General features: G+C 52.5%; 1 protein-coding gene across 2 annotated transcripts in view; it reads left to right on the top strand.

The window, feature by feature from the left end:
• Window positions 1-6: 6 nt before the first annotated feature.
• The window catches only part of PHF2 (PHD finger protein 2), a 95,689-nt gene continuing 80,718 nt past the window's right edge, over window positions 7-14,977 (top strand). For both annotated transcript variants that reach the window (XM_012664459.1, XM_012664458.1), the window contains exon 1: window positions 7-161. In XM_012664459.1, coding sequence (XP_012519913.1) covers window positions 64-161 — 98 coding nt within the window. In that variant the 5' untranslated portion in view covers window positions 7-63. The remainder of the gene's footprint in view (window positions 162-14,977) is intronic.

Consider the following 14,977-nt stretch of genomic DNA (forward strand, 5'->3'; position numbering starts at 1 on the left):
GCCCGGCCCGGCCCGACCCGGGCAGCGCAGCGGCGGGGCCGAGCGGCGGCGCGGCGCAGCAACATGGCGACGGTGCCGGTGTACTGCGTCTGCCGGCTCCCCTACGACGTTACCCGCTTCATGATCGAGTGCGACGCCTGCAAGGACTGGTTCCACGGCAGGTGAGCGCGCGGCGGCCGCCCGGCCCGGCCCGGCCCGGCCAGGCCACCGCGCCCGGCCGCGTCCCGCGCCCCGGCTGCGCGCCCGCAGGCCCAGCTCAGGGACGGGCCGCCGCCGCATTCCGGGCGCTCGGGTCGGGCTGGGCCGGACTGCGCGCCCTTTTGTGCCCAGGGCGGGGGCGCCAGGCACGGGGCCCGCGCTGGGCGCCCTTGGCCGCCGCGCACAAAGCGAGACCCGCCGGCCGGGAGGTGGGCTTGGGGCGCGGGGAAGTTGGAGCGCCAGGCCGGGCCCGGCCGCCTGACAGCGGGATCGCGGCGGCCGCGGAGGCCGGGCGCCCGGAGGGAGGCCGAGGCCCGGAGCCCCCGCCGCCTCCTCCCTGCGAAGTTGCAGGAACTTTCCCCGCGCGGGCTCAGGGCCGGCTGGGCCGGGAGAAGCAGGCGCGCAGCCCGGCGCGGGTCCCCGGAGAGGCGCGAGTGGCGGGCTCTGCCGCTGGCGGGGCTGAGCGGCCGTGGGGGCTCCGGCGAGGTAGTGGCCGGCGCGCCCACCCTCCGCCGTGGCCCGCGAGCTCCGCTGGACCTTGTCCCGGCGGGCAGGATCCCTCCCGGGCCCGCGCGGAGCTACTGGACCCGGCAGGCCTGCGGGGCCCCGGGCGGGAGTGCGGTGACAGAATAGTGGCTGTGTGTGTATGTGTGTGTGTATGTGTGTGCGGTGTGTGTGGGGGGGGTGGGGGGTGCGAGGAGGGGATTGTGGCTTTGCCGCCTCCTCCCTGGCCTTCACCTTTCCTGGTTTCCCTCCTCCGTGTTCCAGGCAGGGACACTCCGGTTTTGACATGACATGCTCTCTAAGGAAGACGGGGAGGGGGGAAAAGAGGTAACACTTGGAGACACTGAAAGCCCCTGCCCTCTTGCCCGTGGCCATGACCTGGCTCTGTGCCTAGTTTTAAAAAGCTGAGGTCCCTTACCACCCAGAAGTAAATGGAGGAGGAGGAAGAGGAGGTGATACTCATGCCCAAACTGCTCCAACAGGTTTTCTGGCGTTTGACTTTGCCTGTGGGATGTGTTTGGACCTCAGGAGGACTGCCGGGGGGCTGGCCAGTGCTGTATGCCCTCGGGGCCTCGGATCTCAAACCCCCAGGCTCGGGGGAAGGGAAGGGGTGTGTGGTGGTGAGTGATTCCTGATGCTCCCTCCAGAGAGGAGACCCTTCTGCGGGTTCTGACTGTGAGTCTTCAGAATTGGCCAGTGGCCCCTTAAAGTGGGCTATGGCCTGTAGTCTAGACCTGCCGGTTTACATGTGGGGAGCCGGGTGGCCAGGATGTGATGGGACCTGCTCATACCTGTTCGCCCTAGGCCTGAGTCCCACCTCCATGCATGTAATGGGATACAGTGAGGAGGGCATGGGACTCTGTGGGGTAGGGACACCCAGCCTCTCACTGCCTTCCTGGGGATGCCCAGGGCTGTAGAGACCCCTCAGAGTAGGGGAGACTGGGTATGAGTGGTGAGCTCTGCCCGGAACAGTGCTGCTGTGCATACCCCCAGTTGGCAGCCATGAGAAGAAGTTCACAGCCAGACCAAGGTGGGAGGGAGCCTCTACGGCGCCTCAGATCCAAAGATGCTGAGAAACTGGCCCTGAATAGCCCGAAAAGTGGTAGGACCTGGCCCTTCTCCCTCATCACCACCAGGGTCTGGACTTGGCAAGTAGTCACCCCCGCACACCCCTGGGCCCCGTGCCAGCCCCTGAGACCAAACTGGAGAAGGTGAGAGAGCTTGGGAGGGCCTTTGTCTTGCTGCCCGGAGGGTCCCCTGGGAAGGGAAGGCTAGTTCCTAGATAGACTTTAAGGCCAGGGAAAACCCAGGAATGAGGGGCAGGTGGGGGAGAGGGGACTGAGAGCTGGCGGAGGGGATGGTGTCATTTGCCTTATTGACACAGGCAGAGGCAGGGGACATGTGACCAGTCCTGACACCTTGAAAGAGGGTTTTTTTGGGAGGCCTTATCATTTTATTTCTTATCTGAGGTCTTTGATTGGATCCAATATAGGCAGTTGATCAGCACAGATTTATTTTCACCTATCTGGGGTAGCCCTGGGTTCTGAAAGGGGCTGTGCTTCCCCTGGGCCGTGGAAGGCATTTTCTTGTGCATCTAATTAAGGGTCACTTGCCAAAGAGGAAAAAGCCTCCTGGTGTGTCTACTCCCCTGGGCGGCCCAGGACAGGAGCTGCAATGGGGAGAGCATGGGGTCAGGGGTTAGCGTGGCTCTCGCAGCCCTGGCAGATCCCCAGCCTCTCAGCATCACTCCTCTGGTCGGTAAATGCAGGTGTGCGACCAGACTTGTGTTTCCTGACCTCCAGATTGTCTTGTCTGACCCTTGATGAGTCTTTCCTGATCGTTCTATCACCTGTACTGTGATTTACTGCCTACTTAACATTTCAACTCACTTTGTAAAAGTTTGTATATTTTTAAGCTTTTCATTTTGAGGGAATTTTGCATTTACAGAAGAGTTCCCCAAATGGTACAGTTTCCCTATATCCTTCACTGTGCTTCTTCTAAAATTAACATCTTACCATAGCCATGGTACCAGTGCTAGAACGCAGAAGTTACACTCGTGCAGTGCTGTTAACTAAACTACAGACTTTATTCAGATTTTTAAACCAGTGTTCTCCTCCTTAATGTCCTTTTTCTGTTCCAGGATTCCACATTGCATTCAATTCTCATGTCTCCTTACTGTGGAGAATATTTCTTTTAAAAGGAAACTTCGTATCATTCCCTGAAATAGAATATTAGTGTAACTTGCCATACACAGTAACTGTAAAAATAAACACATAACTGTTAAAGTTAAAAAGCCTGTCTGTCCCACCTGTGGTCTCATCACATTCCTCCAGCCAGCCCCGTTTTAGGGAGAACTGGAGAGAGGGTCTCTAAGTCACCTACACTGACAGTGGCTGTATCTTTGCTCTTGGCAGCTTCAGCAGCCAAGAACTTGTTTGGGACAGAGCTTTGGCCCTTTCTGGGGCCAGAGCTTGCTTCTAGGCTGTCTGCCTTTTCAGGGACTCTGAGTGCCAGAGTGCCCCTCCCAGCATTCTTGGAGGGGCAGGGGCAGGGGAGTTTCTTGTTGGGCTGGGTTGGGAAGAGTGGCCACCAGGGGGTGGGGGTAGGTGGAGCACTGTGTTCCATCCTGGGATCCTACATTCTTCATTCCCTGGAGGGGTAGTGCAGGGTGGGAGGCCCTCCTTTCACCCCCCCACCCCTGCCCCCACTGTCCCTGGATATGTGTGACATACTTGAGCTGCCTCTTCACCAAGTCTTTGTAGGAGTCCTCCTTCAACCCCATCTTGACCTTGGCCGGTTGCTCCTGGGGCTGGGGCACCTCATCAGCCCAGCAGGTCTTCCCTGGCACTTATTGTGAATGCAGGCTTGACTTGGAAGGGATAGATTTTGCTGCAAGACCTGGCAGGAGGCAGCTGGAAGCTAGTCATCTTCTGAGAGTGTCTTGTCGGCCTCGATTGGCAGGGATATGTGGCCCTGCACAGGTGTTGGGGACCTGTCCTCTTCTCTTAGGGCTCCCACTCTTGTGCAGAGCCCCTGGGGCCGTGCACTGTGGTCCCTTCTTGTGCCTGTGTCTTCTATCTGAGGATGGAAGCCACACCCCCTGCCCTCCACCGCTGCTTGCAGCCATATGGTAGATGACCTGGTTTCTTACCTTGTCACCAAGTTGATTTGAAGAATTTCCATCTCTGGGAAATAAGAATGATTCTATTAATATTAAAATATTAAACATCCTTAAATGGTAGTTTTCTGGCCCTCTTTCAGTTGTTTGTTCTGTCGGACTTGAAAAGTTTTTGGAGGCATAATTAGTAAAATTGACTTGAAAGCTTGAAAGCTATGCAGGTCACTTTAGTGACAAAAGTTTTATTTATTCCTCTGTAAATATTTGTTGGACATGTATTCCGTGTGGGTTTCAGGCTGGCTCTGAGGGGTCTGGGGTAGCCAGGCAGATCTCTTGCCTCTGAAAGGGTTTCTTCTTCAGGGATCCAGACCTGCAGATAGAATTTCACATGGTAGGTCCTGCTGCAGAGAGGTGAGTAAGGCCCTGTGGGAACAAAGAAACGGGTGGGTTGGGGAGCAAGGAGGCCACATCGGAAGGGCTGTAGGTGTGTCAGGGACTCAGCTTCTCTGAGAAAGGCAGAGGAGCCTTTTGGGCGGGGGGGGCTCTGAGCAGAGGGCGAGTGGGAGCAGACTGAGGCTTTGACAAGTCCCTCTGGCTTCCAAGGAGACACTTGGGGACAAGGGCAGGGCAGGGAGCCAGAGTGAGGTTACTGCCATTGTCCAGATGAGAGACAACAGGGCTCGTATTGGGGTTTGGGGTGGTGGGGAGAAGGGTCTAATTTCTGGAAGTGCTCAGAAGGTAGAATAGACAAGATTTGCCTGGCACAGCTCCCTCTGATTCCCACGTGTCCATTTACACCTCCCCTTCCCTCCTCCCGAGGACCCTGTCTCTGTGTCCTTCTCCCTCAGGACTAAGTTGGCCTTTGTGGGCTCTCATCCTTTCCACCCAACCTTAAGTTCCTTGGGGCAGAGCCACGTCTGAGGTACCTGGGGACGCGCTTTGAGGCTTGTGGCCGTGCTCAGCAGGCCGGCTCTTTTGTTGGCCAGTGGAGTGTATATGCCAGAAGGGAAGGAAGCCCCACGAGGGGTCAGACACCAACATTGAAATCTGAGTGATCAGAGCTTACAGTTAAATCCTAGAACCTCAGATGCCTAAACACTGGGAGAAGGGGCTCTCCCCATGGAGGCAGCATTGTGATGTATTTAGGAATAATGATTAACCATTTTAAAACAGGGAATTCTCCCCATGTGCGTTTTCAAAGTAGGTGGGAGGAATGTCCAGCCAACTTCTAGAGCGTAAAGCAGACATTCCTGTCTGTGGATGCTTTCCAAAGGAGGCATGTCTCGAAAGAAGCAACTTGTTGTGAGCCTCATCTTAATCGACAGAATGTTTGCTTTTATTGAAAATATTTGGCAGAAATGTGCTTGCTGTCACCCTCTGAACTGCCGCCCACATTTGTTTTGGGCCACCTGGTTGTGGTGTGGCTCCAGATGGCCTGAGAGCTGGGCAGAGGTTTGGAGTACTCCGTGTGGACCCTGCCACCCCCATGCACCCTCTTCTCTTTGGCCATGCCCTCATAGTACCTCCACACATGCCCGGTCCTTACTTCCAAAAGAATTAGAGGATTTGCTGTTGGGAGTAAGTATGGGCTGGAAAATACATGTTCCGTGATAGAGTCCACTGGAAGAATCTAACTCCTAAAATTTAGGGCATGGGCAAAACAAAGTCTGTCACTTGATTTTTAAAATTATGTGCTAATCATTTGCTGCAGAAGCTAACATTTGGACAGTATTTAATGCCTTAGGGGTTATTATGCATTCATCATGTTGACCTTGGGTGGCAGGTAGGGTGGATCACGCTGTCATCCCCATTCCCAGCACTGTCACAGAAGCAGCCAGGGGAGGAGCTGTGGGCTCTGTCACACGCAGGTCTCCTGACTCCAGTAGGTGCACTCTGACCTGCAGCAGATGGACGCAGGCACCTCCAAGAGGGTGCAGGTGAGGAGGTGGCATCTGGATTATGTTATTCTGGCTCAAGGGCCTGAACAAATACCAAGTGTTGATAACTGCTTGTGTCCATGGTTGCGACAATGCAACATGCCTGGAAACGTCACAGAGGAAGGCCGCAGGTGGTGCTAGGTAGTGGGAGGTGGTTCTCTCTCCAAGCGATGGACTGCAGCAGCCCCTCCCGGGTCTGAGTATACCAGGTGTCCCTCAGGGGCCCTCTCACTGCGGCGCCTCCCCCTCTGGATCTCTCCTTCTCTGTCTCTCTCCCTCTTCAGTCCCTTTCTCCTACCTTGACTCTCAGCTTTTTGGCTTTGTGGCGGGTGGATACCCTAGCCGTGGGCTCTGGAATGGGACTTGGCCCCTATTCTTTAGGGTGTAGGGTCTGTTTACTTTTTCCTGGACTGCCCCTGCCCCCCACCAAAGTGCTGAGTCATTCATGGAGAAACATGTTAACATGTTTAGTGACTGGCTTGGATCTCAAAGAATAAGAACTGAATGTCTTTGTGGTATCCGTACATGTCTGTCGATGCTTTCCAAGTGAGGCGTGTCTTGAAGGAAGCAACTTGGCATGAGCCTCATCTTAATCTTAGAATGTTCGCTTTTATTGAAAATATTTGGCTAAAAATGTGCAAATGGAGAAACTAGCCTTTTATACTTTTTTTGAAAATTGAGGTGAAATTCATATAACGTAAAATTAATCATTTTCAAGTGTACAGTTTAGTGACATTTTAGAGCATTCACAATGTTGTGCAGTCGCTTCCTTTATCTAGTTCCCAAGCATTTTCACCCATCCAAAAGTAAAGCCACGTCCATTCGTGGTCACCCCCTTTCCTCCTCCCTATTCCTCTGCTGGCAACCACTAATCTGCTTGCTTTCTCTATGGATTAATCTATTCTGGTGATTTCATATTTCATATAAATATACTCATACAATATGTAACCTTTTGTGTATGGCTTTTTTCACTTAGCACAATGTTTTTTGAGCTTCATTCACATTGTAGCATGTGTCAGTGTTTCATTGATTTTTGTGACTGAATAATATCCCATTGCATGGACAGACCACAGTTTAGCCATTCAAAGTGTGCAGGCATTTGGGTTGTTTTCACCTATGGCTGTTGTAAATAGTGCTGCTATAAACATTTGTGTACAAATATTTGTTTGAACATCTGTTTTCAGTTCTTTTAGATGTATACTTAGGAGTGGAATCGTTGAATCATATGGTAATTCTATGTTTAACTTTTTGAGTAACCAGCAAACTGTTTTCTACATGGACTGCACTATTTTAAATTCTCACCAGCAATGTAAGTGTTCCAATTTCTCTATATCCACACCAACACTTGTTGTTTCCTTATTTATTTTTTTTTTTATTATAGCCATCCTGCTGCATGTGAAGTGGTATTTCATTGTGGTTTTGACTTGCATTTTCCTGGTTACCAAAGATGTTGAGAACCTTTTCACATGCTTGTTGGCCATTTGTATATCTTCTTTGGAGAAATGTCTATTCAGGCCATTTGCTCATTTTTAAGTTGGATTGTTTGTCTTTTTATTGCTGAGCTGTAAGAGTTTTTTTATATATCCTAGTTACTACATCCTTGTCATATATATGATTTACATATATTTTTCCATTCTGTGGGATGTCTTTTCACTTTCTTAATAATGTCCATTGGTGCCCAAAAGTTTTTAACTTTGATGATGTCTAGTTTATCTGTTTTTTTCACTTGCTTTGTTTTTAGTGCCGTATCTAAGAATCTGTTGCCAAACTCAAGGTTATGAAGATTTACTCCAGTGATTTCTCCTAAGAGTTTTATAGTTTTAGTTCTTATTTTAGGTTTTTGATTCATTTCTAGTTTATTTTTGTGATGGTGTGAGGTAGGAGTCCAGCTCGATTCTTTTGCATGTGGATATCCAGTTGTCCCAGCACCATTTGTTGAATGATCTTTCTCCATCGAATGATCTTGGTTTCCTTGTTGAAAATCATTTGACCATATACACAGGGTTTATTTCTGAGCTCTCAGTTCTATTCCTTTGGTCTATATGTCTCTCCTTATGCTAGCACCACACTGTTTTCATTACTGCAAACTTGTAGTAAGTTTTGAAAGCAGGAAATATGAGTCCTCTGACTTTCTGCTGCTTTTTCAGAATTGTTTTGGCTACTTGGGGCCCTTTGTAATTCCATGTGAATTTGAAGATTGGCTTCTCCATTTCTGCAGAAAAGGCTGTAAGAATTTTGATAGGGATTGCATTGAGTCTGTAAATTGCTTTGGGCATTGTCATCTTAACGGTATTAAGTCTTCTGATCTACAAACATGGGAGTCTATTTATTTATGTCTTTAATTTCTTTCAGCAACATCTTGTAGTTTTCAGTGTGTACAATTCTTTCACCTCCTCTGTTAAATCTATTCTTAGGTGTTTTATTCTTTTGGAGGCTATTGTAAGTGGAATTATTTTCTTAATTTCTTTTTAAATTTTATTTATTTATTTATTTATTTATTTATTTATTTATTTATTTTTATGGAACGCTTCACGAATTTGCATGTCATCCTTGCACAGGGGCCATGCTAATCTTCTCTGTATCGTTCCAATTTTAGTACATGTGCTGCCAAAGCGAGTACTCTTAATTTCTTTTTAGTGTTAACATGAACTATAAAGAAAAAAATTTCTTTTTTGGAATTTTTACTGCTGTTACTTTTATCTTTTTTTGTAATCACCTTTTAATGTGTGGTGACTAAATTTCTAGAACCACATATGTGCAGGGTACTGCCCACCCCTGCCATGCTCTTGACGTTCATGCATGTGCTGCTGTGTGCACACCCCAGGTGCCATGTGGCCAGCGCATGCCCGTGGAGGAGGAGAGCCACTATCTTCCTTTTTAACCGTAAGTATTTTTTGAACCTCTGCCTCAGATGCTGGGCTAGGCATTTTTTGAGCATGTGTGGGACCCCTCTCATATTGTGCATGGAGTCCCCTTGTGTAGGTCTTCATCTCCTTTCCCTGGTCGCCATCCTCCCCAGGGGCTGCCTTTTTGGCTGCAGGCTTCATTGCTGAGGAAGCTTTGTTGGGGCAAGCCCAGGGCTCTGGATGCTTGGGGTGGGGACAGCCAGCACAGTCTTGGAGCAGTGCCAGCCACTGCATGTGGGCAGTACGTGGTTTCACTGGTCTTCACGCAGCCGTGAGAGTTTGGTGGATTATTCCTATCGAGTCGAGAGACTGTGTAAAGCCCTTACTTATTCTTGTCCCTGACACATCGTGGGCAGGGCATGGGGCCCACAGTGTTGGACAAGCATGAGGGTCTGACTGGCCTCGGAGAGTGTTCTGGGACCAGAATCCGAGCTGAGGTCCAGTACATCCACCCCTGGGGCAGCCACCCTTACCCCACCGTGGCCCACAATTCCAGGTCACTGTAGAATTAGCAGTAGCTCCGTGGACTCTGATACTGTACGATCTTCTTGTGGCTTTGTGACCTTGCCCCATGTTTTACGTTCCCCCTTAGTATACCTCATCAAGGAGGATTCTGTGTGTGAATCTCCAGGAATGCTTGGGCCAGCGGGATGAGCAGTTAGGAAGTGCTTCCCAGGAACACCCAGGTTGGTCTAAAGGCAGCATCACTGGCAGGGCATGGTACACACCTGTGGTCCCAGCTACTTGGGAGGCTGAGGCAGAAGGATCGCTTGAGCCCAGGAGTTTGAGGTTGCTGTGAGCTAGGTTGACGCCATGGCACTCTAGCCCAGGCAACAGAGCAAGACCCTGTCTCTAAAAAAATGAATAAAATAAAAGCAGTGTCGAGTGGGGCATGATGCCCTTCCCTGGCAGGCCCCACCTCACCACTTCCTGGGCTGACCTACCTTTGCTGGACCGATGGTACAGACGAATTCGGAGGTTCAGGCCTATTTTCTCGCACAAGAGACTGAGGCCTAGAGTCCTGAGACACTTGGCATCCTGGGGCAATTTAGAAACTGTAACCTGAGCCAGTCTGCCTCCTGGTTGAACACATTCTGGGAGGGGGTGAGGTGGGGTTTCGGGAGAGCTCCCCAGACCCTGGGGGAATGGGGAGGACCCTGTGGCCCTGCGTGAAGCAGCACAGGCAGCTGCAGTGGGAAGCAGGAGGGGCTTTCACTAAACTGCTGGAGTCAGCCAGATATGAGGATTAGTTGCCATTGGTGCTTGTGGAATCGCTTTCCTGAAAGTGGGAAGAACTTGGCTGACCTCTGCCCAGCTGTTTTGGAGCTGCAGCATGTAACAGAGGTGCTATAGAACCAGCCCGGGAGGGGAGGGGCGTTTCCTGCCACTGTTTGCACCCAGCACTGGGCCCTTTTGGTGGGCTCCCCAGTGGGCCTAGGACAGGGTCTGCTCAGGAGAAACCAGCCAGGGGAGGGCCAGCAGCCCACCAGGGCCACGCAACAGTAATGGCGCTGTAGGGCTTTGCCCCAGCTGGCAGCCCCTAGTCCTTCCACTCTAGCCAGCTTGGGCTGGATGGGAATGGTCTGTGAGAATTTGTGCTACTCCTGGCTGTGCCAGGTGACTCTGTGTGTCACACATGAGGCATCCTGTGTCTCAGAAGGGCCCAGGCATCCTGCATAGACCACTCTGGGAGTCAGGAGGTTTGCCATGACTGAGCCTGGCTACTCATTCATCTGCAAGGGAGTCTGCCTGTCAGTCCATCCCTCTGTCCATCTAGCTGGTGACATTTCCTGAGCACTTTGGGGAATCAGGCTCTGTTCTAGGCACTGGGACAGCAGTGAGGGTCCCTGTACCTGTGGGCAGCATGCACCAGCACCAGGCCCCATAGGCAGTGCTGGAGGATGTGGCTGGGGCAGGGAGTGGCCCTGGCGGGTGGGCATGGCCCGGGGGTGACACAGAGTGTACTGTACAGGAAGGGCAGTGTGTCACCAGCCCCTGAGTGAGGGGAGATGCTGTCGGGGAGGTGCCTCGGCCTGTTGGCCATGGGTGGGAGTTCACCTTTTATCCCCAGTGTGGTAGGATTGGGATGGGGTACAATATTTTGCAGTTTACAAAGTTCTCTCAGAGTGCTGTGGGCGGCGTGGATTGTAGGGCAAGATGGAGAGAGACCAGAGATTAGGGGCTGACAGAGCCCTGGGGTGAGAGCTGACAGAGCCCTGGCTGAGGGGTGATGGAGCCCTGGGTGAGGGATGATGGAGCCCTGGGTGAGGGGTGATGGAGCCCTGGGTGAGGGATGATGGAGCCCTGGGTGAGGGATGATGGAGCCCTGGGTGAGGAATGGAGGACCCCTGGGGTGAGAGATGACTGAGCCTTAGGGTGAGAGATGATGGAGCTCTGGGTGAGGGATGATGGAGCTCCACAGGGTGGAGGAGCTGGACAGGAGGGTGTCTGACCCTGCCACCCTGCCTGCCAGGCACTGCTCCTACCCCGAGCTCCACTGTTGCCCATGGGAGGGTGGAAACACAACAACTGCTGCTTGGCCTGGAGGTTCTCACAGTACACTGCCATCGTGGGACCCTCTTGACCCCAGGCTGTGTGTAAGTAGCCATCCCTCTGGTCTAGTAGCCTGGGCCCCTTGCCTGCTAGTTGGCCCCGACCCTGCCTCAGCTGTCTGGGCCCTAGATGTGGAGACGGAGAAGTGAACCAACAGCACTGGGTGATCTCCCTGACGGCCTCAGCGAAGGTAGGCTGGGTGCCTGGGCATTCAAGTGTTTGTGAGTCTGGTGGCAGCTCCAATCTCTCTCCCTCTGAGTGGCAGCTGGGTGGGGACCGGGGTGGGGAATAGAGCTCTGAGGATCTGTTTAGCTGGGTTCCCACCTCAAAGCAAGTGCTCTGTACCCAGCCAGAGGGGCAGTCTGGGGTGGGGCCTGGGGCCTGCGCGTGTGGTCCTGGACAGGCAGGCTACTTGCTCTTGCAGGTGCGCACTGGGATAAGGTGGTTCTGTCTTTGCACCCAGGGGTGGTGTGGTGGGGACTAGGGGCTGCAGGGTAGAGGGGCCAGCTCCGGGTGAGCTCGGGAGTCAGCCAGGGTTGTGGGGAGGTCAGTTCCAGCCTGGGGGCTGTGTGAGAAATGATCCCCAGGTCAGACTCAGCCCTTCTCAAAGTTAAGCAGGCAGCGAGAATAACTCCCTTTGCATGTTACAGGGCAGACGGAGACCTGAAGGAGGCCTTATCGGAGAGGCCGCAGTCTTTCCGATGGCCCCTCCCCACTCCCGCCGCTCCCCCACCCCATTCCTCCCGTAAACTCTTTGGGATCTGTCTGTGGCCCTGAAGGGAATGCCAGGAGTGAACCAATGCGATTATGTTTAGGGAGGGAGTGAAGGGGAGAGGGACCCTGGAGCCAGCAAGAGGGTGAAACTGCTTTCCCAGGGACCCCCAGGCCCAGGGTCCGTGGGCACTGTGCCTTGTCATGACCTGAGACAGCTCCTTTCTCCTGTTCTTTCCGTAAAGCAGCCATCCCAGCCACAGCCCTCAGAAGGAACCAAGCACTAAATGAAAGTTTGGAGAAGGAAGCTTTATAAGCAGGCAGATTTGGGTTCCAATTCAGAAAAAACTTTTTAATGATTGAAACTGGCCCCAAACTGGATGCCGTCTAGGGAGGCAGTGTTTAGGACAGACCAGGTTTCTCAGCCTTGGCCCCGTGGCATTCTGGGCCGGGGATTTTGTGGCGGGGGCTGTCCTGCGCATGTGAGATGTTGGGTCCTGGTCTCTACTACCCGATGCCAGGGGCACCTCTGCCCCCCTTGTGACACCACAGGTGTCTCCATACATTGCCAAATGTCCCCTGTGCACCCAGTCGAGGGCAAGAAACACTTAACCTTCTGCTGAATATTTTTCACCTTTATCAGGTAGAAAATTGATCTCAGTGACCCCCTTGTCTTGTCTTATATTGATACTTATTTTCATAAGCAATAAAGTTATTTATTCATTTAAATTATTTTGCAAATAGAACACATTTAGGATTATTTTGCAAATAGAACACAAGCATATGGTAAAAAAAAGGGCGGGGAGAGCGAGAGAGAGTAGGAAAGAATATGCAATAAAAAGCATGACTGGTCTCCCGTCCTTCTCCCTGGAACCGAAGAGAGTCCAGCTCCAAAGACGCCGTGTGTGTTTACAGCCACCCCCTTTCGCTTTCCTCACATGAGCAACAGCGTGAACGTGGGTCTGCACGTGACACGGGTCCCCACGCTTACACCTGCCAGGGCTCCAGCAGAGATGCCCCAGGATGCGTTTTACTCATCTCCTGGCTGGCTTGTGGCTCATTTCACGTCTCAAACTGCTATAGTATTGCACACTGGCCGGCCTGGTGTGTATGCTTTTGTGCATGCATGCAGGCGTATCTGCTGGACAAATTCCAAGAAGTAAAGTTGCTGGGTTGAAGGATACAGCATTTCAGATTTTAAAATTGCCAGATAGGTTGTACCGACTTCTCTACACACTGGGCAACACTTTTTCTGAGCTTTTTGATCTTTGTTAATTCATCCTGGAGGGTGAAAACCAGTATCTCACTATGGTTTCAGTTTGCAGTTGCCTAATTATTGGGCTCACTCACTTTTAAATCCTTTCCTCCCTAGAGTTGCATGATTGTGTCAGTGGCCCTGATGCTTTCTAGTGAAGACAGGAATAGCAGGTTGGTGCTGAGAAGTCAGATGAGAAGGAGCCCTGCTCTGCTGGGTTGGGGACAGGCCCCTCCATTCCCTCCCCTCCTGCCCCAGAGCTGCTCTGAGCCCTGCAAACCTCCGAACCTCCGAACCTCTGAACCTCTGGGGCTGGCTGCCTCCTGCTGTTCACTCTGTAGAAGTGGTAGCTCACCTGTTTGCTAAGTATCCCCCTCCTTTTGACTCCTGAAGTGAGGTCAAGCCTCATTTGCCTTATTTTCCCTATAAACTTCTAACTTTAGAATTGTTGTAGATTTGCAGAAAAGTTGCAAACATAGTATGGCTCTGCATGCCCCTGGCCCCATTTCCCGAACGTGCACATCGTACATGTCCGCAGCAGGAGCCAGTGTCCCTTACCACCTGCAAGGCTACAGGCTTGCTCGGGCCACAACCCTCACCTCTCTTTGGCCCCTGTGGTCCCTGCAGTGGCTTCTCAGACTCCCCTTGTCCTGTGATCCCGGCACACTTGAGTAGCATTGGTCAGATCCGAGTATCCCTTTATGATTCGTGTTCCTTGGAGGAGCCACTTCTCCCCGGATTCCCTCTCACACCTCTGGGTGGCTCTGCAGCTCCAAGGATGGGCACCCCGACAGCTCAGGGGCCCGCACTGTGACCCTGGGAAGGATCCAGTGTCTCTCAGCCAATGCGCACTGGGCGAGGCCCTGCTGCGGTGGCCGGCAGCAGTGGCGCGACAGGCTCACTCACAGTCTGCTGGGACACAGGATCCCGAGTGCGCCCTCCGCACACTGTCTGGCCCTGACGGTGGCTGTGATAACCATTTATGATCACAGATGCTTTTTCCTGGTCGTGGTTTCTTCCAGATCTCAAACGTGTATTATTTTATTGAATCTTGAACTCCTCTTTGGAAAGGAAAGATATAATTGAATTGGTCTTTCGAATCTCGTCTCTGTTAAAAGCCGACTCCAGGCGAACAGTTTGGGATTAGACTGGGCTGCCTTCCAGGCTCTGCGTGCGAGGGTGCTGCTCCAGGGTTCTGCCCCCTGTGCGCTCCATCCGATAGGGTGTGTGGGCTGGGGAGTCTCAGGGAGCAGGCTTCTCTTTTCACAAATGGGAAACTGAGGCTGCACAGTGAGTTAGGAGGACTTTGGCCTCTGTCTCCTCCCTTGGCCTAGTGTTCTTTCCCTTGTACCATTTTTTCTCTGAAGGAAATCTCTGTAACAAAGTTCAGCGTTGATCCTAAGAAGACCCATACCCTGGGAAGTGTCCATGTGGGTGGGGTGCCCCCCGGGGGCTGGGCAGGCCTAGACTAGCCCACATAGGGCCCGGCCGGAAACCCTCTTGGCTCCTGTCCCTGGGGAAGGGGCGTCCCTTGGTCCCAGACAGCACACATCTGAGTGCAGGAAGCCCCTCTGCCTCTGGCCTCTGTGAGTGATGAGACACAGTGTCACACCTTTCTTGATGGGGAGACCAGAGGGGAGAGGCCTGAGCCAGCGTCCTGCAAGAGCCCAGTGCCCGACAGTGGGAGCCTCACTCCTGGGACCTCACTCAGGGACCTCGCCCCATGGCCTGCTCCTCCTCACCTGTGGCCTTGAGGTTCCGATTTGGGGACGATGGTGGGATTACTCACCCGCCC

The sequence above is a fragment of the Propithecus coquereli genome, unplaced genomic scaffold (genome assembly GCF_000956105.1).
Source record: "Propithecus coquereli isolate 6110/MARCELLA unplaced genomic scaffold, Pcoq_1.0 Scaffold890, whole genome shotgun sequence".
Classification (NCBI taxonomy): Eukaryota; Metazoa; Chordata; class Mammalia; order Primates; family Indriidae; genus Propithecus; species Propithecus coquereli.